At 39.4% G+C, this 23314-nt stretch overlaps 2 protein-coding genes across 2 annotated transcripts in view; both read left to right on the plus strand.

Moving 5' to 3' along the window:
- The window catches only part of LOC118235667 (alpha-2-macroglobulin-like), a 34495-nt gene extending 20793 nt beyond the window's left edge, over window positions 1-13702 (plus strand). The window contains exons 22-36 of the mRNA XM_035433261.1: window positions 1473-1524; window positions 1874-1957; window positions 4578-4754; window positions 4973-5054; window positions 5727-5883; window positions 6222-6296; window positions 7097-7259; window positions 7753-7943; window positions 8093-8308; window positions 8589-8710; window positions 9424-9514; window positions 10131-10199; window positions 11578-11683; window positions 12099-12140; window positions 13461-13702. Of these exons, the coding sequence (XP_035289152.1) occupies window positions 1473-1524; window positions 1874-1957; window positions 4578-4754; window positions 4973-5054; window positions 5727-5883; window positions 6222-6296; window positions 7097-7259; window positions 7753-7943; window positions 8093-8308; window positions 8589-8710; window positions 9424-9514; window positions 10131-10199; window positions 11578-11683; window positions 12099-12140; window positions 13461-13483 (1650 nt within the window). The 3' untranslated portion in view covers window positions 13484-13702. The remainder of the gene's footprint in view (window positions 1-1472; window positions 1525-1873; window positions 1958-4577; window positions 4755-4972; window positions 5055-5726; window positions 5884-6221; window positions 6297-7096; window positions 7260-7752; window positions 7944-8092; window positions 8309-8588; window positions 8711-9423; window positions 9515-10130; window positions 10200-11577; window positions 11684-12098; window positions 12141-13460) is intronic.
- Window positions 13703-16730: 3028 nt separating this feature from the next.
- LOC118235669 (alpha-2-macroglobulin-like) overlaps window positions 16731-23314 on the plus strand; it is a 29811-nt gene continuing 23227 nt past the window's right edge. The window contains exons 1-11 of the mRNA XM_035433266.1: window positions 16731-16903; window positions 17311-17491; window positions 19022-19178; window positions 19481-19533; window positions 19778-19798; window positions 19946-20114; window positions 20322-20400; window positions 20503-20614; window positions 21179-21287; window positions 21896-22005; window positions 22915-23070. Coding sequence (XP_035289157.1) covers window positions 16836-16903; window positions 17311-17491; window positions 19022-19178; window positions 19481-19533; window positions 19778-19798; window positions 19946-20114; window positions 20322-20400; window positions 20503-20614; window positions 21179-21287; window positions 21896-22005; window positions 22915-23070 — 1215 coding nt within the window. The 5' untranslated portion in view covers window positions 16731-16835. The remainder of the gene's footprint in view (window positions 16904-17310; window positions 17492-19021; window positions 19179-19480; window positions 19534-19777; window positions 19799-19945; window positions 20115-20321; window positions 20401-20502; window positions 20615-21178; window positions 21288-21895; window positions 22006-22914; window positions 23071-23314) is intronic.

A 23314-nucleotide genomic window follows, 5' to 3' on the forward strand; every position in this document is an offset into this window, starting at 1 on the left:
ACCAGTTTCGCTGTCCGGAACCGGCGCCGGTAATCCTCCGGGCTGCAGCCCAGTCGGTCCAGGATCGCCCTCTTCACAATCTTGTAATCCGCCCGGGCTCCGGGCGGCAGTCCATGAGCCGCCTGCTGGGCTTCCCCAGTTAAAAGGGGCAGGAGGTGTACAACCCACTCCTCGTGGGGCCACTGACACGCCTCCGCTGCCACCTCAAAACTTTCCACGAAGGCCTGGATGTCATCGTCGGCGGTCATTTTTGGTATGTGGATCCGGAGAGGGGATCGGGACGGCGGGTCCCGGGAGCTGGTTTCCCCGGCGGCAGCCAGCTGTCGCAGCGCCTGGGTCTGGAGGGAGGCTTGTGCACGCAGAGCCTCCATCTGCTCTGCGTGTACGGCCGCCTGCCGCTCCTGCATCTGGGCCATCCCCTCCAGCATCCTCGCCAGTGCTACGAGAGGCTGCGCCGTCTCGCTCCGGTTTGGGTCCATCTCTGACCTTCTCTCTCTCTCTCTTCCTGCCGTCTCCCCGTACGGGCCACCACTGTAGCAAACTGAGTGCTACCGCTCGTTTGAGAGATGAGAGAGAGACAAGTTCTTTTTCAGGACGCGACTGCGTCTTTTTATTTTCCGGCCGCCACGCGGCTTTCTGTTCGCAATACACAATACACAAGGTATATGTTACAATTCACGGCTGACTGCCCGTCAGCTCTTCTTCCTCCTCCAGTTCTCCCGCTTCTCTCTCTGTCGAGCCGCTTTTAAACGTCCAGGCTCACTGTCGAGGTAATCAGCACATTGTCAATCAATCAAACAATTAACTATTCGTGCTGATTAATAAACCCCAACAGCCGTGGCGCAGAGTTCCGAGAGCCGCCCCGCCCACTCTCTCTCTGCAGCCAACGCAAAACCACGCCCACCCTACCACAATCAACTAATTGTTTTTATAGAAATTCAATTGTACAATTAGTCACTGAAAGTTAAAACACAATTATTTTTATTTCAACATTTCACAATCATTTTCACTTCCAAATAATAGGTTTAGATGATCTGGGCTTCTTTGAGGTAAAATTGTATCTCAATATGATGCCGTTGAATACTTTTAACATGGAGAACAAAACCTTAACAATGAAGCAGGTACTATCATAACCGATAGGAATGATCGAAAATAATTTGAAATGACCCATGCTGAAAAAGCCTGAATGATCTTTGTACTAAAACTTAATACAATCCACTTTTAAAGATGTATTTTGCTTTTTTAATAAGATTTTTACCTGCAAATGTTGTAAAGATTATTCAACAATATACATTTATGTGTGAAAAATATTGCGGAGTGACATGAAAAGGATATATTTACTATTTCATATTTTACCATGTTTGGAACTGTACAGCTATGTTATAGAGTACAGTATTATGTTGAGGTTTTAGGCAGGGTGTGTTTATGATGTGGGCTGATTCTCTGAATGTCCTGATCTCTCTCTTTTTCAGCCTGAGGGCACAGAACAGACCATCAGTCACAACGCACTGCTGTGTCCTCAAGGTCTCCCCTTTCCTCTGTCCTACAAATAGAAAAGCATCAATGCAAAAATGGAACCAATCAAGAACACATTTACATTTTTCATGTATATGAACAGTGTTTTACTGTGAATTTAACTTAATGTAACTTTTTTCTTTTTTTCAAAAAAAATTAGAAGTAAATGAAAACGCTTTTTATTATTATTATTATTATTATTATTATTATTTAACAATTTTACTCTTCAATGGAATCATCCCCTTAATAAGGAATATTACCAGCTGTGTGGGATTGTTTCTCAGTACAGTACAGTGATGACAGAAAAGTTGTGTGTGGTTCTTGAATCTTCCTCCCTGTTGGTTGTCTCTCTGTCCAGACAGACCTGTGGAGAAGGCCGTTTCCCTGGAGCTGCCAGAGGTTTTTGTGGATGGTTCTGCCAAGGCTTCTGTCTCAGTCCTGGGTGAGTAAATTCTCTCCTCCTTCTGGATATTTTATATGTGAAATCAAGACCAACTTAATGTCCACATTCAGCTCTGTCTGACCAGTTCACTCAGAATTATGGGAGTAAAGGATTCCAGTCCTCCTATGTGTCTAGGAGGCAGTTCTGTGATATCGATAAAACTGCTGTTGATGAGTGTGGAAGCAGGTATGTTTTCTCAAATTCCTATTATTTTACTGCAAAAGAAAGTCATGAAATGAAATCATTACTGCTAAGAGAAGCTGGAATTTGAGGTTTAGTTGCTGCATGATTATTAGTTAGATCAGCAAATGTTTTGAATATGAAATGGGGATTTTTCTGATTTTCTTTTAGCTTAGAAAAGTAAGTAGACCTTGAATTGGAGAGAGAATGCTTATAGGCACCAAAGCTCTCTTTCCATGCTAGGTGATATACCTGCAGTTTAGTGGAACGCCACTTGCTTAAACAACTGTTTAAGAGCCCATGTATGTTCAGTATACCAAGGTGCAAGTCTCTTCTCAATAACTGTTTTACTTTATAATGGGGCAGCTACATCATGGGTTTTATGTAGTGCAAATGCCAATCCCTCGGCTAGATCATTGATAGACAAGGAGGAAGCTGAAACATCTAAATCAAAGTACTCCAAAATGGTTTTAATAAAGTTTGTAGCTGTGGTAGTAGTAATAGTGTGACCTAAGTACATCTTAGGTTCAGATGTTATGGGGTGAGCCAAGTGTATGTGGGTGGATTACAACATCAGGAGACTATGACCTTAACAGATATTGTGCTGCACAGTTGAGTATTTCCTTAATATTTGAATTTAAAGCTGATTATATTTGCTCATGACTGACACCCATCCATGTGAAATAGAATGTTTCATCATACTTGAAGTGTAATTCCTTATTCACCATGTATGCAAAAGTATAAAATAATGCACCTCCACAGAATAATTTATTGTAACATTTGGTTTTGGTAATCATGTGACATCATGGCCATAACATTTTCATTACAAAATTGGTTTATGATAAGGGACTAATGATAAGTGGCTAATTTGGTTTGTGGGTATGGGCACCATGCTCTGGTGCATAGATGAGCCCCACAGTCTTGGACTGTGGCCGGTAGACTTGGCGGGGGGGCAAAGCACTACAGCTGATTACATTGCCCAGTGTCAGGGTCTGGGCCCTGGTCTGGAATCAAGCAGCGGCCGCTGTGGTAAGCGCTCTTGGCTGTAACTACAAGACCAGGCTAGAGCTAGATGAACCCAGCTGTAGAGATGGCACAAAAATAGAAAATCTAAAAGGTTTTACTTGGCATAAAAAGGGTAATGAAAAAGGAAACTAAAAAAAAAAACCAAACAAAGGTTCAGAAACTGCATAAATAAATCCCAATACAAAGCCAAGGCAACTTGAGAAATAAGCAGCAAGCAACACAATGGCTTGAACTCATGCCAAGGCTGAGCAGGCTGAACGCAATATAAGCACCTTATAAGCACAGGTTATTCAAGCACACAAACAATTAGCAAGCCAAGATAAGAATGATCATTCCTGGTAGCCTGCAATCTCATTAAACTCTGGTGGGGATGACTTCCCCTGGTGGACAGCAGGATAAAAAAAACCCAACATAGGTGGGTTCAGTCGCTCCGCACTCATCTGGTGACCCTGAAAAAAATAGGTTTCGATAATCAGTAAATTAATTCCACTAAACAATCAAAGTCTAAGGATCATAACAACAGAAGATTTAGTAGTTTAGTATGTAACATATAAGTTGTAATTTTGATTCCCAGGTTGGACTTTATTGTTGTGCTTTTGAGCAAGGTACTTAACCTGATTTGTTTAACCTAACCTGCTTCAGTAGACAGTGCAAAAACGTGGTAACAGTAAAGTGAAATTTGTTACTTTTGCAATATACTTAAGTCATCTGGATTTGAGATCAAAAGATGAATATGAGACAAAATTACAGACAAGCGGCTTTTATTTCATGGTATTTACATACATGTTTTATCATTTTATAGAAACAGTTGTTTTTATGTAGAGTCCCCCCCCCCCATTTAAGTTGTTTCTGTAAAATCATGAAACACATATTCTTGTAAATACCATGAAAAAAAAAATCACTCTGCTGTTACTGTTATTACTGTTATACTAACTGCATTATCCTGCTGTATAATAGTAAAAGGTGTTGGTGGTGAATCACACTCAAGTAGAAAACCCTTTTGTCTGTAATCATTGTAGATTAGATGAAAATATGCCTTGGCTTTATTTAATAATATCGGGTGCCGCATGCCATTTTCAAAAAGTCTCCCTTTCATTGACTTTGAATGGCCAAATTGAGTTTGAAATCATTGTCAGTTTGTTGACTATTCTGTTGGGTATGTGACAAGCAAACCAAAGCTAAGGCTTTAAGATAGCTAGCTGTGTGTGTGTGTGTGTGTGTGTGTGTGTGTGTGTGTGTGTGTAGGAGTTTTTGTGGACATATGGATGTGTGTGTTTTTTGTATGTGTGTGCGTGTGTTTGTTGTGGGTATGTGGATGTGGGTATGAGAGAGTGTGTGTTGAGGTTGAAGCAGGATTGTTTGTTGGGCTTGATTTGGGTATATGTGTTTACCAGGTGTCTACCCCCTCTGACAGGTGACTTGATGGGGCGTGCCTTAAAGAATCTGGACAGACTGCTGGCTATGCCATTTGGCTGTGGAGAGCAGAACATGGTGCTTTTTGCCCCCAACATCTATATCCTCAGGTACCTGGAGATCACAGAGCAGCTGACACCAGAGATCAAGAGCAAAACCATTACCTTCCTGGAGAGTGGTGAGAGGGGCTGGGTTGGGCAGTAGAGCAGATATCTCATTGGCTGACTAGAAGATAGGGGAGTGATTACCATGGAATCCAACTTATGAATTTCCTCTAATTTCTTTATTACCATCCAAACACATGAACATGCAAAGATGAAGCTTGATTGTTTATGTTCTCTGTAGCGGTGTAGAAAAGAGGGGTTCCAGCTTCTCTGTAATCACGGTTTCCTGCAGGATATCAGCGAGAGCTGAACTACAAGCACAATGACGGCTCCTATAGCGCCTTTGGACAGAGGGACGCTTCAGGGAACACCTGGTCAGTCTTCACACTGAGGAGGGAGGCCCATCACTGCAGTTCACCTTTGCACAGACACAGCAACCACCATTACAGTATCTGCATGTGCAATTTTGTGTGTGATTACTATGGGGTTTTGATTGTCTCAGAAATCATAAAAAAAATAATATCAACCTCACGCAAATGAAATGAAATTCACAAATATTTTTTGTGTTTTACAAAATAATTGATTCACCAGTATGTTTTTGCACTCACAAACAAAACTCTTCCAAAACAGATAAATGTAATAATAAATGTTAATTTCTTGACACTCATAACTTCAAACAAATGTGCAAACTTATCCATAATTTTTTCTTCACTAAGTCTACTCTAGGCGACCAGATTTTAAGACATGCTTTTGCTGACAGCCACATTACTTAGACCAGTTACAGCACATACAAGCTCACTTCAATGAATGAAGAGCTAATAATAAAACACTGACAAATACATACACACACACACACACACACACACACATAATGGTACAGTAACAGCAGCAAGCCAGATGGAGTAAAGGTTTACACAAAGCTATATCCATAACATAGTTAAGAAGCACTAACTGGCTAGAATCCACACACAAAAGCACACACATATCTCCCACTCTAGCACAAGGATTTAGAGCTGACATCTGCTGTTCTGTATCTGTGTGTCCAGGCTCACTGCTTTTGTGATGAAGTCTTTTGGAGGTGCAACTCGATACATCTTTATTGACCCAGAATACATCACCAGTGCCAAAGTATGGCTCAACCATCAGCAACAAGAAGATGGCTGCATAAAGTCTGTGGGGAAACTTTTTGACAATGGAATGAAGGTGAGCTGAAAGTGAATACACAGGAATTTACACACGTGTGAGCGCAAACACACACACACACAATCACATATAACCATGTGCACACCTATAGTATCACACACACACACACACACAATTGCACAGCACACACAGTATCACACACGTATGCTCATTGGTATGGTGAAGAATGCTCTCTTACATATTTTAGCTCTCCCCCCGAATGTGAACATAATTATTCTTGCTGTCTTCAAGGATCTTTGAATATTTTTGCTTCTGCACTGTCACACTTACAGTAGCTTCTCTGCTTGTCTCCAGTACTCCCCATGCATTGCAATGGTATGTTCTGTGTCTACTTACAGGGTGGAGTCAGTGATGAGGTGATGTTGACAGCCTATATTACAGCTGCTCTCCTTGAGCTGGGCACTTACAGCACTGTGAGTACCCTCCAGCTAACCTGGACCGATGGGAGTCCATATTATCGCCAATCTGTACCAGCTAAGAAACCGCCGTCTGCTTTGCAATTATTTGAGTTTTGCAAGTGCTCAAATTAGCTTGAGTAAGTGCATTGCATTTTCACTGGCTGGGTCAATCAGAATTGCCATCTTTAATGTAATATCTTTTTGTTCTTTTCATTCTCCTCTGATTATTTCAGAAGTGTCTTGTTTATATAACCAATTGGGACCAATAAACAGCACAAAATCATGACAAAACTAGAAACTTTGGTTGTTATGACTTCAAAATAATGGTACTGTATGGATACATTTGGGATTGCTATGTATAGCCAACTACATTGTTTATCCAGCTGGAGACATCTGAAAAAAAATTGCATTCCGAGCAGTTACACAACATCCTATCCTTAGCTGTGATTTAAAATCTTGGAGAATCAACTGGCTACCAGAGTCTGTGTTGAAACCTCAATCAGGGAAGGAATATGGAGTTACACTTAGCTCCATGGGAGTACTGTGGATTTGTTTTGCCATGTCGCTGAGTACTGAACAAAACCAAAACAAAACAAAAGCAACTGAATCCAACAAAAGCAACTTTAACCAGCAGTTCATGACTGAGTTGTTCAAGCCAAGATTTTATTAAACACATTCAGTGAAATATAGGTAAAACTGAATATGGTAATAAACATGCTGTACATACAAGTACATATTGTACTATTTTATCAGACTTCATATTCTTCCACATATTTATACATTTTAATATAGAGCTCCTCTCTTTTGTGTGTCAGGATCCCATGGTGCACAGGAGTCTGGCATGTCTGAGACAGGCCTCAGATCAGATCAACAGCACCTACGCCACTGCCCTGCTCTCCTACACCTTCACCCTGGCTGGAGACAGTGTTATGAGGGCTCGTCTCATTGACCGTCTGGACAAAGTGGCCATAATCACAGGTATCTGCCCCTTACTCTCATGCTTGATAGTTTCCAGCACCACAGGTCCTGTTTAAATAGGACTGGAAGGTCTTCATTGTTTCACTGTCAGAGACAGGTGCACCTTGAAAACTGCAGCTTATTTCTAAAGTGTTCAGAGTTCTTCACAGGAAGGTTTAACCCTGATAATATTTAAATGACTTTACATAAGGAGTATACTATCAATCAATCAATCAATCTTTATTTGTTTAGCTCATTTTGTGCAACTGAATGCAATGCAATGTGCTTTAAATTGTAAAAAATCTGTAAAAAATATATAAAAGTGACATAGGCAATAAGACAAATAAAAATCAGTAAAACAACAAAAGTATTTAAAACGTTGATGAATAAATAAATAAATCTTTTTTTTTTGCTATAACATGTGACAGTATGTTTCTGAATACTCCTATGAATTCAAGGGGTGAAATGTGTGGGTAAATAGAAAGATGTGTTCTTACCTGTGCCTGCTTTTTAGAACAAGGCCGTCACTGGGAGAAAGCTGGGGCTTCTGGAAAAGGCTCTCTAGCAGTGGAGATGACCTCCTACGTGCTCCTAGCCCTCCTCTCTGGGCCTCCCCTTTCTGACTTTGACTTGGGCTACGCCACCTCCATTGTTCACTGGCTGACACACCAGCAGAACCCCCACGGCGGGTTCTCCTCCACACAGGTTCTCTATCGGTTTGCTCTTTGTTTCTCTTTAACTTTCTATTGTACATCTCTTTCTTCTTGTTTTGTAAGCTACCATCTCTCTTTCCATCCTTTTCCTTTTTTCCCTCTCTCCTCTCGTCCCTCTCTTTTCTCCTTCTCACTCATTAGGACACAGTGGTGGCTCTGCAGGCTCTGACGCTGTACGCTACTGCCACCTTCAGTAAGGGAGGTGCCAGCACAGTGACGGTGACCTCTACTGGTGGATATAAAAGTCAGTTCCATGTGGATGAGCACAACAGACTGCTGTACCAGGAGGAGCAGCTGCAGGAGGTGCCTGGAGTCTACAACATTAAGGCCAACGGCGAGACTTGTGCATTTGTGCAGGTCAGCACTGGATTCTGTAGTAGCGGTAACTCTGCTATTATCACTACTGTGCCCAATGCCACCTGTGGTACTGGAGTGTGGGGGCAGATAAAGATCAGAGGTCTGGAAATCCTGATCTGTAAATGGCTTTTGGGTCCAGATCAATATTGCCATACATCAAACTCATGATTGAAAATCAGGAAACTGTTAATATGTGGTCTGTTTTGTTTCTGTAGTTACTGTGATACAAACATGTTCCAGTCATTTCTGTCCTCGTCAAATGTCTTTCTCTCTCTTTCAGATTACTCTGCAGTACAACATCCCCCCTCCCCCAGACTTCTCCTCTTTCACCATCAGTGCCAATGCGACAGGGGTCTGCAGCAGTGCAAACAAGACATCCCTGACAGTTTTTGTGCATGTTAGGTGGGGTTTGTTTCTGTTTTTACAGTGATCCTACCAGGTAGTGTGGGTTACAGGTACTGCAGTCTTTAATGCTTGACTTTAGACCATAAAGCCAGCTCCTGGCTGAACAGTGATATGGACAAAATGTATGTAATCTACTGTTGGAAAGCAACCAGTAATATTATGAGCAGTATATGCTGAAGCTTGCTCTATATAAAGATCTTTGGTTGGATGACACACCTCACACACTATTTGTATTAATAAAATATACCCGCTTTCATAACACAGAGAAAATTCATGGTTTGCTAATGCCTGGAATAAAATAAAACAGTATGATAAATAATATTTGCAGCTTCTTGGCATTTAAATAAATTATAACCTTATGATGTATGCATATCTCCTGTCCACAATATGGTGTTATTTAATGTTTTGATTAAGCTAAATATTGAAATAAAGGCTTAATATCACATTAACTTCACATATATGGTTGTCACAATTGCTTTATTATCATTATTATTATTATTATTATTACTATTACTACTACTAATACTAATAATTATATGAATAGCAGTAATCATGTAATAATGAATCATAAGAACAATTAGAACAATAAGAATAATTAAATTGAGTCATTTTAATAAATTTTTCTGAAATGTATACATTTCCAAGCACCTGCCTCAGCCTTGTTTTCCAAAGTGAGAGAGAAAAGAAACAGAGCTCTATTTGTTCAACAGGTACAATGGTGGGCGAGAGGAAACCAACATGGTGATCATCAGTATCCGTCTCCTGTCAGGATTCCTCCTGGATAAAAGCTCACTCATACAGGTGAGCAAAGCCTCCAGACATGGCAGAATATCTTTTTCAAAATAAAAGGAATATATATTTTAAGGGGCTATTTTCTTTGCAACACTTTGAAATATTGCTTGTTTACTTTAGTGTGAGACATGAGAGAATATGTGTATGAATTCCTTTGGTGTTATTATGTATTATGTGTATTATGTGTCATTATTTGTTGTCATTGAGGGTGTTTATTTATCTGAAACTTCCATAGTCTACATAAATAGGCATAATTGCAGTTCTTCACCAATAAAAGCAAATCATTGTTCATGTGTTGGCTACTATTTGTGTGATTATACTATTCTTCTTAGTGAAGGCCAGCTGTTGCACAGATGCAGTTTATACCATTCCAGAGGATATTGTAGGGGTTAGAGTCACAGACAATTTCAAGGTTAAATGAAGTTTTGAGGGGTATGTTTTTTCAGTTGTGCCTGGATGACAATCCTCATGTGCATGTCAGGAAATCTTTAGAGAAGAGGGCAAAAATACAAATTGACCTACGTTTAGGGTTTTATTATTTGGCCACAAAAAGAAGTATTCAATTATTAAAATAATAAATTTAATTTTATTAAATACTGTCCTTTAATATGTATCATTTCTGCAGCTGAAAGCTGATCCTAGTGTGAAGCGTGTTGAAAAGGAAGAAGGTCATGTGATCATCTATCTGGATGAGGTAAGAGTACAACCCAAAACAGTTTGCGCGGAGCAGCGAGGTCTATTCAACTGATAGTGTTATCTTTGAAGGTTCAACAATCATTCTCAGCTAAGGCTGCTGGGTGGCTCATCCTGTTAAGGAACTGTGATAGTGCAACTGTGTGCCTCACAGTCTGGTTTTGAATGCAGACCATGTCAGTGGTGACTGTGGCTGGCATCCCAGCAGGGTGATAATTGGTGCAAGTGTCATCAGAGGAGGGGAGGGTTTCAGTTGGTCTATAGCATTTCATCACAGTCTAGTGAACCCCTGTGGCCCCCCTGAAATAAAGTTTCTTCCTCTGACTTAGTCTATATGTCTATATGAGACTGACTTACAAAGTGCAATGTGCTAAGAAGTTACAGCTGACATCACATGCTTCAGAGGAGACCACATCCTTGTCTGTGCTCTCCCTGATGAATAGCTGAGGTTTTATCAGTGAGTGCTATAATTGGCTGTTCCAAAGTGGAAGAAACAGAAGAAAAGGGTGAAATGCATAATGAACATTCCCAGGGTGTACTGTAGTTATGCTTTTCACCAAGGCACCCTGAATTATTTCAGTAAATTAATAACTATAATTGTGTATAATAGTTACAGTGTGTGTAACCTATAATTATCGGTATTGTATAATTATGGTAATATGGGAAATCCAAACTAAAAAAAAGAATCTGAAGAAATGGGTGAACGCTGGTGTAGAATCAGATTTGACCCACTACACCTGAATGAAGGTGTCTGCTGTGCAAATAAACTATATAAAGTGGAAAGACGAGGAATGCCAATAAAGTTTGTAACCAGGTTTCAAACCTATTCCTTGCAAAAATGATGTTGTCCAAAATATACATTTTTTATTTTGCCTTTTTTCTGAATTAATATGGGTTTATCTAAATTTTACTCATTCTCATAGCTAAAATTTCAGATGGTGAGCTGCTGATCTTTTTTAGCCAACCAAGTACTTGTAGTTCAGACATTAAAGGAAGGCACAGCTAGCACATTTTATGTAGACAGATTGCAGGTGACCATATGAACAGACAAGGTGAACAATGTTAAACAATGATGCGGGAGATACCACTCCTCCGACTGAAACTCTTTCCCTGGGCAAAGCTATGGAGGATTATGCATCTCCACTAGGGATGGCTGATCCACAGTTGGTCCTTACTTTCTTCTCATTCAATCAGGAGGACTTAAGTCCCTCATGTAATTCTAATAAAGTCTGTCACATCCCAGTAATTAATTCAAAAACATTGGAAGATATTAATCCAGGGATCAGTATACCCCCTAACGCTGTCTGCTGTGAGAAAAACATGGCATAACAATGTACGTACAGTATTACTGAAATTCCAAGTTTTTGCCTTCCCAATAGCTGAAGAAAATGGCGCCCATGTCGTACTTTCTGGTCATTGTGGAGGACATACCGGTGAGGAACCTGAAGCCTGCAGTGGTCAAAGTTTATGACTACTATGATAAAAGTAAGATAACAGAACTTGCTCACTCTATTCTAAATATTTCCTAATTTAGTCCAGAATTTCTCCATTCAGGATAAAGATATTACTCAACTCAAAATTAATTAGTCTGTCCCCTATGATGTACTATGGCCGAGGTAGGCAATGAGGGCCATAACTGTTTCTGGCTTTTATTTATACCCTTTGACATTTTACCCACATTTCTTGATAAGGCAGTAAATATCCGCAATATTTTAAGTTTTAAGTGTCCAGCAAATTTGAGTCTTGCTAGACCTTTGTAATTAATGTGATTTTTTTATTTCTATGACAGAGAATGTTTAATTTTAGCTGGTTTTTATTGATCATGTTTGAAGCAGCTCTCAGTATTTGTGTTTTGTCATGCAGAAAGGTTTCTTTACTAATGCAAGGTTTCCCCTGTCAGGTGATGAAGCGGTGAGTGAGTACAGCTCCCCCTGTGCACAGAGTAAGTACTGCACTACCATTACATTACATTACATTACAGGCATTTAGCAGACGCTCTTATCCAGAGTGACTTACACAACTTTTTTTTTTACATAGCACTTTACATTGTATCCATTTATACAGCTGGATATATACTGAAGCAATGCAGGTTAAGTACCTTGCTCAAGGGTACAACGGCAGTGTCCTTACCCAGGAATCGAACCTGCTACCTTTCGGTTACAAGCGCAGTTCCTTACCCACTGTGCCACACTCCGTCCTACCAGCGAGCAACCTTCCGTCAACATTTCCCTGATTGTGCAAAATAATCTGCTTTTAGTCCAGCTGCCGTCATCTGTCGTACTTCAATATGTCAGTGCTGCATCCACTACTTTACATTGTGCGTAAATACAGTTCCCTCCAAAAGTATGGGAACGGGAGAGCAAAATTGCATAATATACGTAAGGCATTTGGATTTGAGATCAAAAGATAAATACGGGTGCAATATAAAAGTGCAGACAACCAGCTTTTATTTCATTGTATTGTGTTTTTGTGTTGAGCCCCCCCATTTTCAGCTGTGCAAAAATAAGTTAAAAGATGAATGATGGGTGCTCAGTTGTTGCCTTTTGCATAGATTGTTCCCATATAAAAGAGGAGTGAGTAGCTGGTCTTGGTGTTGTGATAATCCATGCAACAGGAAAACACCTGAGCAAATCAATAACTGTCAGTCATCCGTTAACTTACTTTTGCACAGCTGAAAATGGGGGGGACAGTTGTTTTAATGAAATTGTAAAGCATATGTGTGTGTAAATACCATAAAATAAATTCAGTTATTTTAATTAATTCAAATGCATATAGCGAAAAAAAAAAATTTCACTCTACCATTCCCATACTTTTGAAGCGCACTGTATTTATACCACAAACTGGATGAATACTTTATATTGAATACACAAGCATATGTATCATGTACTGCACAATAAAAATGTTAATACACAAATTGAACATACTAGCTATTTTAACAATGATCACTGTCACCTCTCCAGAACAACTAATTTGTTTTCTGTTTTATTTTCATTTTTTGAACAACCCCAATCTTTTCCTATCATGCTGTGCAAGAAATGTAACACTAGGCTGTCATGAAATGTCCCGTCAATGTAGGAACTATATTTCTTGGCGGATGTACAATTGCCCAAGTGTTATTATTTGCACTTGGTCACCATTTTATTTTTTGTATATTTGCAATTTAATATGATTTATGGTAAGTGCCATGGTCTAAGTGCAATAAACCTCTCCAGGCCATGTGGTTCTCATGATATATAAGCACATTGTTGTGTTTATGTTGCAGGTGATGACTTAAACCAGCTGTGAAAGGTGGAGATTGGACCAGCCACATCACTTTTTTTCAATATACATCTCTTCAGATTCCACCTTAATTTAATTATCATAATTTTAATTAAGTGAATGTAATGTTACACTTAGAATGAACCTTTGAGGAAATTATGTGTCAACACCTCACAACAATTTGCTTGGTTTCCAAACATTTGGAACATTATCCATTAATAAAATAGAAATTACATTTTAACTGCAGTCGCTGTGATCTGTAGTTAATGATTTGATTAATCAAGCAATCTTTTATCCACACGCTCAGGGCTGGTGTGGCAGAGACAAACACAAACTGGTGTTTTCCAAATGAGCATTTGAACAGATTAGCCTGCTCACTATGTGGGGCTGGGCAGTGTGAGGATTTTCTGTGTTGGTTTGTTTTTTGTGTTTCTGTTGGGAATCTTCTCCCGTGTGGAACCAAGCTGGGAAAGGTGCAGTGATACACTGAGGACCACTTTCCCATTGAAAAGGTTTTATTTCGATGTGCTAAGGGATTCTCGCCACGGTGCCACGACAAGCGTTCCGTATGAATCTCAACGAGACAGCCACAAGTGACACAGAAAGTAACTTAATTGTTCAAACTATCAGTATATCATAGTCTACAGTGCTCACAGTCAGTGGTCTTCATATAACTCACTTTTTCTCAACCGTAAGACAAAGACTTAGAGAATATATGACATCTTTCAGTCAACTTTACAGAGACATGATATGACATGAGAGGATTTGGCTAAATTAGATGATGTTTAAACCTGTTGCTGCCTCACATTCCTCCAGTACTGCACTGCTATTTAGCAGTATTCAGAATTAAGAATACATGTTTCAGTCAAGAAGAGGACCCTGTGCAATCTTCAGCCAAGAGTCGTTGATACAGTTATTTTCTTTTTGAGGTATTGCATAAACACTGAAAAAACAAATAACTTCAGCCAGCATTTTCACAAAATTCCACTGTCAAATCCCTGGGATAAACAAATACATAAAATTCACATTAATGAAAATAATATTTATATATTTCATAGAGGAACATTTAACTTTCTGAGTTCATTCTATCAGAACAATGCCCACAAACTTTACTCTTCCCCGTAAAATCCGTCCACTGAAGAAGCAGTCCTGGCAGTGATTGCTGTGAGGGGTAATGAGGATTTCTCTCTCAGACTTTTTTTTGGGGATTTGCTTCTTTGTTGTGTTCCTGTGCACATTTTTGTGTGTGTTCACCTGACACTATTACCACACTGAGAAAAAAGTAATGAGAATTTAACTATGCAAAATCACTATATCACTGTCACTTTCACAGAATTTCACTTAAGAGTTTAAACCCTTTCCACAATATAAAGCCCCAAACTATATAGCCCCAAATGGGTATTTTTTCCTCTGCCTCCTCCTCCTCCTCCTCCTCCTCCTCCTCATTCTTCTTCCTGGCCACAAACAAAACATCTCCCCATTGGACATTTAGCTACACAAGGCAATCAAACATCACATTCACATGCAAAATGGACTTGTATATCTTTAACCACTGCAGCTGCTTTGCTGGTGGCTCACTGGTAATGCGCTTGCCTATGCAACCTTTGAGGCCCGGGATCAAATCCCACCTAAGGCTCAGGCAAGTCTCTAATTTGTTACACAAGCTTATTTGCTCATTAATAATTGCCTATTACTTTAAAACTATTGCTTCTGCGACTGTATAATCCTTGTGGGAACTCATTTACATACCTGAAATTTATTCTCTATCATTTCACATCCAAACTCCACATAGTATAATTTCATGACTGTGGATGAGCCTTGTTTGTCTCTCAGTCAGCACAACACAGAATACAGATGGTGTCTGAAGGGATGGAAATCTAGGTTGACATGTTTTGACATAAATGCACTAGGTTAACTATATTTACCACTAATTTGCTCAGTTTTTACCCTGATATAGGCTGCCTATGTCCTAGCCAGCTAGAAAACTATTGCATTGCAAAAAGGCTTAGTTCATGAAAGATTAAATTTGTTTTCAAATAGAAGAAAATTTTAAATTATCTGGTAAAAAACATTTGGTAATACCAGTATCTTAGAGTTGCTGGTACAGTAGCTAACAGAAGGCTAACTCCTTTTTCACTTAACCTGAACTGCTAAGTACAGTATATATGTAATCTTTTCTTGTAGGATGAGTAATTGATGGCCCAACCACTACAGGTGGCCTTGAATGTTTAAATTGAAAATGAGTTCCTAGGTTCATGTTTAATGCTAAATTAAATGATAAATTCCTCAATCCTTTGTTTTATTAGAGACAAACGTATCATCTCCTAATAGCACGTTATTAAACCTCCACTGTTTTGATTTAAGTTCTTTTTTCAGAGAAAAAATAATACAATACTGCAAAATAATATAAATAGTGTTGAGTTGTAGTATATTATATATTATAATTAATGTATCCTACCCTTACTTTTACCACAAAGTAATTATTTAAATGTTGTTCACAATATTTATATGTTTTTAATATGAAATTCAGGAGCTGCTTCTGTTTTGCCTAGTGAATTTAGCATTAGTGCATTTGTTTAGCACAGAAGTGGATAGTCACCCCAGATCTCACAAGGGATGAAGGTTAAACTAATGTGATATGTGCTTGCCCTTTGAGTTACAGGAAAGGTATCCAAATATTTGCAAGTGCTTATTTTCTCCAGGTTTACAGTATGCAGTCAATATTTACCTGGCTTTCAGAGATGAGAGGTGCCAACATTCTCTCTTCAATAAACAAACATTTCTACTTTAAAAACATAAAATCAATTGGATTCAATTTGTATTTTTAAAAGTGAGTACAAATTCACTCTTCACTGCATAAGAGTGACTGGTTCCATTCAGCACAAACTAAACACTGTGTGGGACTGCAAGGTAAATTCTCTGTACACAGGAATAACTGTAAGAATTTTTTTACAGGTGCGGAGGCGGGGGGGGGGGGGGGGGGGGGGAGCAGGGCTGGCCCGTGGCATAAACGGTCTATGCGGTTGTTTAGGGCCACAACTGCTGGAGGGGGGGGGGGGGGGGGGGGGGGCCTTGACCACGAGGGGGGGGCCACACGATCCAATGTTTATCTAAAGTAAATAACGTTATTTTTGCAATTACGTTATTCATCCCCTAGGATTTTACCATGCGAACGCCCCCCCCCCTCCCAGCTCGAAGAGATTTGCTTAGGGCCGCCCCTGGGAGGGAGTGTCTCTGTCATGAGTGGTTGGCATTTCCCTGGGTATAAATCATGCTCTTTCACAGTTATTTCTCTATGTCCTGTCTGACTGAGAGGCCCGTATGAGACACACTAAGTGTGCGCATATTGGTTGATTTTTTCTGATCTTCTCCCCTCAGTATGCTGGGGCTGCTGCTAATTGCCTGTGTGCTGCTGCATGCTGCAAAATCCAGACAGCCAGATGAACCGTAAGTGTAGCAGTGTGGTTTCTTTTGGCTGGTTCTGCTGGTGCACATTTCTCATTAACTTAAATTAAGGGATATTACATTATCACTTAATTAAGTTCACTGTTAATCAGAGTATGAATTGAATTTGTCTTTCTTTTATGTTCATTAGAGCATTATTCTTGATTGAAAGCCAAGTTATAGATAAGTGTTGCAGAAGAGGTAAGATTATTTGGATCAATATGTCAGATATGTTTAAATCAGACGAGGAACCAAAGCAAAATATTTTACTGCAGTTTTTTATTTTTTGAGAGAAAATGTGTTTTCTTCTTCCACTAATGCTCAGGATTTGACTTCTCAAATTTGTCTCTTTTATGGGTAAATATGTAATTCCATCTTCATCTTCATTACCTTTTTTCTTTCCTTTAAAGAATGTATCTTGTGACAGTGACCTCCCAAACAACAGGGGGGAGCACAGAGACAATCTGTGCCCACATTGTCCTCCGGAAGGGACCACTCTCTTTTATGCTTACCCTGGAAATAGGTGCCAGTAGCACCACTCTCTTGGAGGAATTAGTCACGGCAGAGTTCCATCGCTGTGTGAAGTTCCAGGTAAGCTGATATTACATTTTTCATTTCTATGGTTACCACCTCTTTGTTTAAACTTTTTTTGTAAGCTGCAGAAGAGATATGTAAAACTACAGAATATACCAGAACCTACAGAATATAATGTTCTAAAATGAATGCACACAGAATATAAAGTTCTAAAATAAATGTGTAGATATGGATCTCAAGTTTCTCTTGTGTGGTCTTGAGGGCTATAGCAGAACATATGCTATTATTGCAGTACAGCACCACATGCCTGTCTCTAGGCACTCTGGTCAGCGTGACAGAAATTAACCTCATGGTTACAATTGTGGCACCGCACTGGGCATGACGGTGCAGGCCGGGCGGCACAGAAATACACAGACTGCAGGTTTGGGGAAAAATAGCCCAACAGGGCCTTTTATTTAACAAAAATTAAGCACAAAAACAAAACCATACTCAACAACTAAAGTTTCTTGTCTAAATTAAATTAAAGTAAAGTAACTGAAATTAGGGGTAACGACAACTGGGAGACAGCTGAGGGGATCCCTCTTCAAAGCAGGAAGAGGGATGTGATCCTGCGTCTCCACCGGATTCTGAAAGATAGGAAAAAGTTACAAACAGGTATTAACAGCTCTGCTGCAGCCCAAAAACCCCTCTCCTCAAGGGAAACAAAGGCCTCCTTTTAAACTCCCAGCCAATTTCCCTGGAGTGGCGGCAGCTGTGTCGCCTCATTGATTTCAGGTGCGTTGAGTGCAAAGGAGGGAGTTGGGGAATTTCCAGGTTGCCGCTCTCCAGGGTCCTGTGGCTGGGCTTCATAGAGTGGCGCTGTCCTGGGTCCTGAACAGCTGGCCTGGTGGCAGGTTTGAGCTGATGCATATAAGGCTGGGAGGGGCACTGCGGGGTCATGCCCCGATCCACGCCACACAATGTACACCTTGATTTTCTGACTGTAGACTTCAAACTCTACAGTATAAATCCTGACTATGGTAGTTCCAACTGTGAATGCACCCCTCTGGAATGCTACATACATGGCAGAGTATCACCTAAGGGGAGGATTTCAGTCATTAGAACTGTGTAAGAGAAACTCCTCTGATTTAATAAAAACACAGAGTTGGAACTGACTTCATGCTCTTGTGGGAGAGTGAATGGGTAACTGTGCTGTTCTGAACCGACAGGGGATATTGTAGTGATAACATGGTCTTGCACATTTCAATATAGGGCATTACAAAAAGTAAATGAATCAAAATAACGCGAAGGTTGTTGTTTTTAGCACTGTTATTTCACCTGTGAGTGAGTTCTTTTTTATTTACTTAAAGGGGACACCTACAAAGAACATTGACAGCTTCTGGGGCAGCACCCAATGCATTGTACTCATGTTTATAGCTAAAGTTCATTTACAACAATAGCCCCTTGATTCTAAATTTGGAGTGCTTCAAAGATTAATCAGGGAAAATATATAGCCAGGATATAAGCAGGAAAAGTCTGGTCCAGGTATCTGGGATAAATGGGTTAGGGAATGACCCTCTCATTACATTCCTCCTCTGTCAAGTCCAGGTTCCTCCTGTTAACACTGAAACCGTGGCAACCATTCAAGCCTCTATCAAGGGGGAAGAAACATCTCTGAGCAAAAAAACCAAAATCCTGATCAAACCAAGCTCCTCCCTCACCATCATACAGACAGACAAGCCCATCTACAAACCAGGGCAAACCGGTAATTTTCAACCATCCACTTCCTGGATCATAGTTCATAAATGACTATTGAGAATGTAACAGCCATTAGCAGCCATACAAGTGGTCACCAGCAAATTAGTTAATTGATGCCTCTCTGCAAGAGTATGATTCATATGAGAAACAAAAAATATAACGATAGGATTTCAAGTTATATGATTCACAAAATACAGTATGATTGCTTTGTAGAGAGCTTGAGACAAGCAATATACTTTCGTATTTTGACTCCCAACTGCTGACCTTTTATTATTTTTATTGATCTTTTTTCTTTTTTTTTTGCTGCAGTCAAGTTCCGTATTGTCTCCCTGGATTCCAGCTTTTTGCTTCATGAGGAAATGGTAAGAGTTCATTATGTGTGTTAACAGAAAACACAGGGAGACACTGATGTTAATGTGTAAACAGTAAGTTCAGGATTTCTTGTATTTGTGATAACAAATTAATGTGTTGTAAGTATTTAACTATACTGTATGAGAATGCCACAAGGGACATACCTGCCGGAAAGGATGAGCTCCTTTGTAGAGGTGAAACAAAGAGAGAAGCAAGCATTGCTGTGACTGACTTTTCTTCTGTTTTCCTTTTCAGTACCAGACTGTTGAGTTGCAGGTATGGAACCCTGAATACAGGAACAATTTGCATGGGTTGCTCACTCCACATGGGAAATTATATATAAATTAGTTTGACTGTTCATCCATCACTATCTCTCCTTGAAAGTCTGTACCTTAATACTGTACCTCTGTCCTTCTTTTACAGGACCCTAATTCAAATCGCATTGCCCAGTGGTTGAACCAGTCAATCACCACTGGAATTCTGGACCTGTCCCACCCCACAACACTTGAGGCCAAGCAAGGCATCTACACCATCTCAGCCTGGACAAAGAGGGGCATTAAGACCACCCAGACATTTGAAATCATTGAATATGGTAACGATGTGTTTATGTTGTCACAGAGATGTTTTATGTTGAATCAGATGTAATGAGGATACTATCAGAATCTGTGTGTCTGATTCAGCAAAAAACCTTGTGCCTTTAAGGCCATGGTCCTTCTTATGAGAATTTTGTGTAAAATGCAAAACATGCAGAGGTACTTGGACACCACTGAGGCATATGTTTGTTTGTTTTTGATTTTAGTTCTGCCAAAGTTTGAGGTTACAGTCCACCTCCCTCATGTCATATTTGACAGAAAAACACCAGTAAATATTTGTGGGAAGTAAGTAAGAGAAGCTGTATCTGCTTAGACTAAGATGAAATTTTCTCTCATCTGTTGCAGTAGGAATGTGATCTTAGTCAATGGCTGTGTGTTTTTGACCAGGTACACCTATGGGAAGCCTGTCCTGGGTTCAGTGAAGGCAAAGGTGTGCCGCAAGATTCTGACTCGCTGGTCGCGTTATGACCGTGCTGTTTGCATGGAATACACTATGAGGGTGAGGAAACAATGATGCAGGTGCAGCACCACTGATTTCACCAAACAACCTGGTGGTCGGGGGTTCAAATGGTGCAATATCAGAGTGAAAACCCCTGTCAAAGCTGTTAACTGGCTCCAATAAAACATTCCAAACAGTAATGAAAACAAAAAAGTACATTAAGGCAACAGTGCATATATAATTCAGTCCATAAGTATTCGGACAGTGAAACTATTTTTTTGTTGAATTTGGAGTAAAGCAATGAATATGATGTTAAAATGCAAACTATTAGCTTTAATGAAGCAATCCTGTAACAAAGTTATTTATTTATTTATTTATTTTTGTAGGACTACAAAACGTGCAGGTGCCTGATTGACCAGAACAGTTGCTATTGTTCAGTAAGAGGGGAAATAATTATATCAACTGAAATCATCCATAGTACAGCTAGATATCTTTTGTTCAGTTTTCATGCCATGTTTCTACCTATTTAGCCAGTACTAGCATGAATAACCAACTAGTAACTTTTAACCTGGCTCTTACGATTATGCTCTGGATATTGCTGACCCCTACCATTGTTTAACCTAGACTGACAAGACTGGATGTGCAACAAACATCAATGCAACAAGCATTTTATCTGCCGATAGAATTTATCAAAGCCTTACTGTGGAGTGTGAAATGGAGGAAGATGGAACAGGTGGGAATGTTTGTGATTTTTTCTTTTACTATTCATTTTTATTTTGATCTAAAAGCATTCTCTCAGAGAAAAATCATCTTTCATCAAAATGAATCCCTAGCAACTGTCTGGATGAACAATCAATCAATTTCACAAAAGGAAATGAAACCTGTACTGAAATAACTATGAGAAGTACATTCTGTTTGAGTTGTTACTTGCAGTGAACAGAAATACTTTCAAGGAAGGAATTTGCTTCCCTTGATTTTTTGATATTTCATCTTCTGTGTTTTTTTGTTTGTTTGTTTGTTTTTGTTTTTGTTCATTGGCCCAGATGGTATTTGTATGTGATGAAGGATTTTTTAGACAAAAATGCAATAATATATATTTTTTTAAAACCCAGAGTAAACTTTTCCTTATAAATAAAATTGCAGAATAATTGCATCCTGCATACAAATGTATTGGCAGTGTTTTTATTTTTATTTTATTTTTTATTTTTAGAAATGGCTTTAAAATTATTTTAAATTAATGGCAGTGAAGGGCTGAGTTTTTGCGCAATAATTCAGGATTTTCTGTGCAATGATATTTTGGTGTCAGACAGCAACTTGACAATAACCATCTGGTTTTATTAGGTGTTGTTTTGAAAGGCTCTGGCAGTACGAAGTTCATCCCAGATAAAATTTATATAGCGTTTCAAGACACTCCTTCAACTTTCAAGCCTGGAATAAACTATGACGGAAAGGTAACCACCCTCTTTTTCCCAAGGTTCATTTTCGGAGGTGCGGTGATACCATACAATGCCATACTACGCTACGTTTTCTCTTATAAATTAAAAACTGAAATGGGTCACATTGATATGAAACATAATAGGAGAGTTGAAAGGGTGTTCCACCTTAAAAATAAGAATCTTCGAGACTCGCATATTTTGTTAAAATATGTCCCCAAGGTAAATTTTAACATGAGCCATGTAATTGCACCAGGCAAATGTATTCCAATGGGGGGAATAAACTTAAGCTCAAAACTACATGTTTGAATTCCCTTACACTAGCAAAATGATTGCTTGCAAACATCAACAAGTAACATATTTTGTATACAATTGAAAAATACTACATTTTTAAATTTCAAAACACTTTAATTTATTCTTGCTTATGATTTTTCCTTTATTTATTTTTCCACTTTACAAATTTGAATTTGTCAATGCTTATGGCAGTGAATTTGTGCAAAATCCTCAGCTTGCATAATGGAACGATGACTACAAAATTTAGTTTCTTGTTTTACCAGAAGTGTACACAAACTGGCTTTCATAGTCATGATGTTGTTTTGATATTGTATTGGTGTACAGTTAGTGCAGTAATCTTAAATTACAGCTTTAACTTGGCATGCTTTTATGGAGAATGTCTGGAAGGTTCCAATGTTTGCAGTGTAACAGGTTTAAACTATTCACTGAATAAATTGTATTTGTGTAGAATCCACAATGCGACTCTGAGAGTCACATTACTGATTTCACAGTAGAAATTACTGGCAGAAAAGCAATGAGTGGTACATGCCCACATGTGCAAGAGAAGAGTCATTACTGGGCTTTTGAGTTTGTTTCAGTTTGATGGCTGTTGCAGTAAAGCACTTGCTGAAATTCATTTGTCATACTTTTCAGATCATTTTGAAAGGTGCCCGCTCCTCTATTGCCAACAAGACCATCCTCCTCCACGGACCCGGGGCTGCTAATTGGACATTGACTTCTGACAGTGAGGGTGTGGCCCACTTTTCACTAGATACCAGCTCTTGGTTGGATACACGTGTAGACCTACATGTAAGACTCCCCTCCCTTTATTTTTGCCTTATATGTTTTTCCTGCTGTGTGATTGATGCCAGCTCAGTCACCCTCACACATTTCAGGGCTGAAGACAAGGTTGTGTGAGTGGGCCCACACAGTGACATAAATAAATTCCTATTCATAAACTGTAAAACACAAATGGACAAAATGACTGTGATATTTCCCATTGACTTTCCATGAACAGTGGTCTGAAGCCACGGAAGCACAGTTTTTGTACCGC

This window comes from Anguilla anguilla, chromosome 9 (assembly GCF_013347855.1).
Source record: "Anguilla anguilla isolate fAngAng1 chromosome 9, fAngAng1.pri, whole genome shotgun sequence".
Lineage (NCBI taxonomy): Eukaryota > Metazoa > Chordata > Actinopteri > Anguilliformes > Anguillidae > Anguilla > Anguilla anguilla.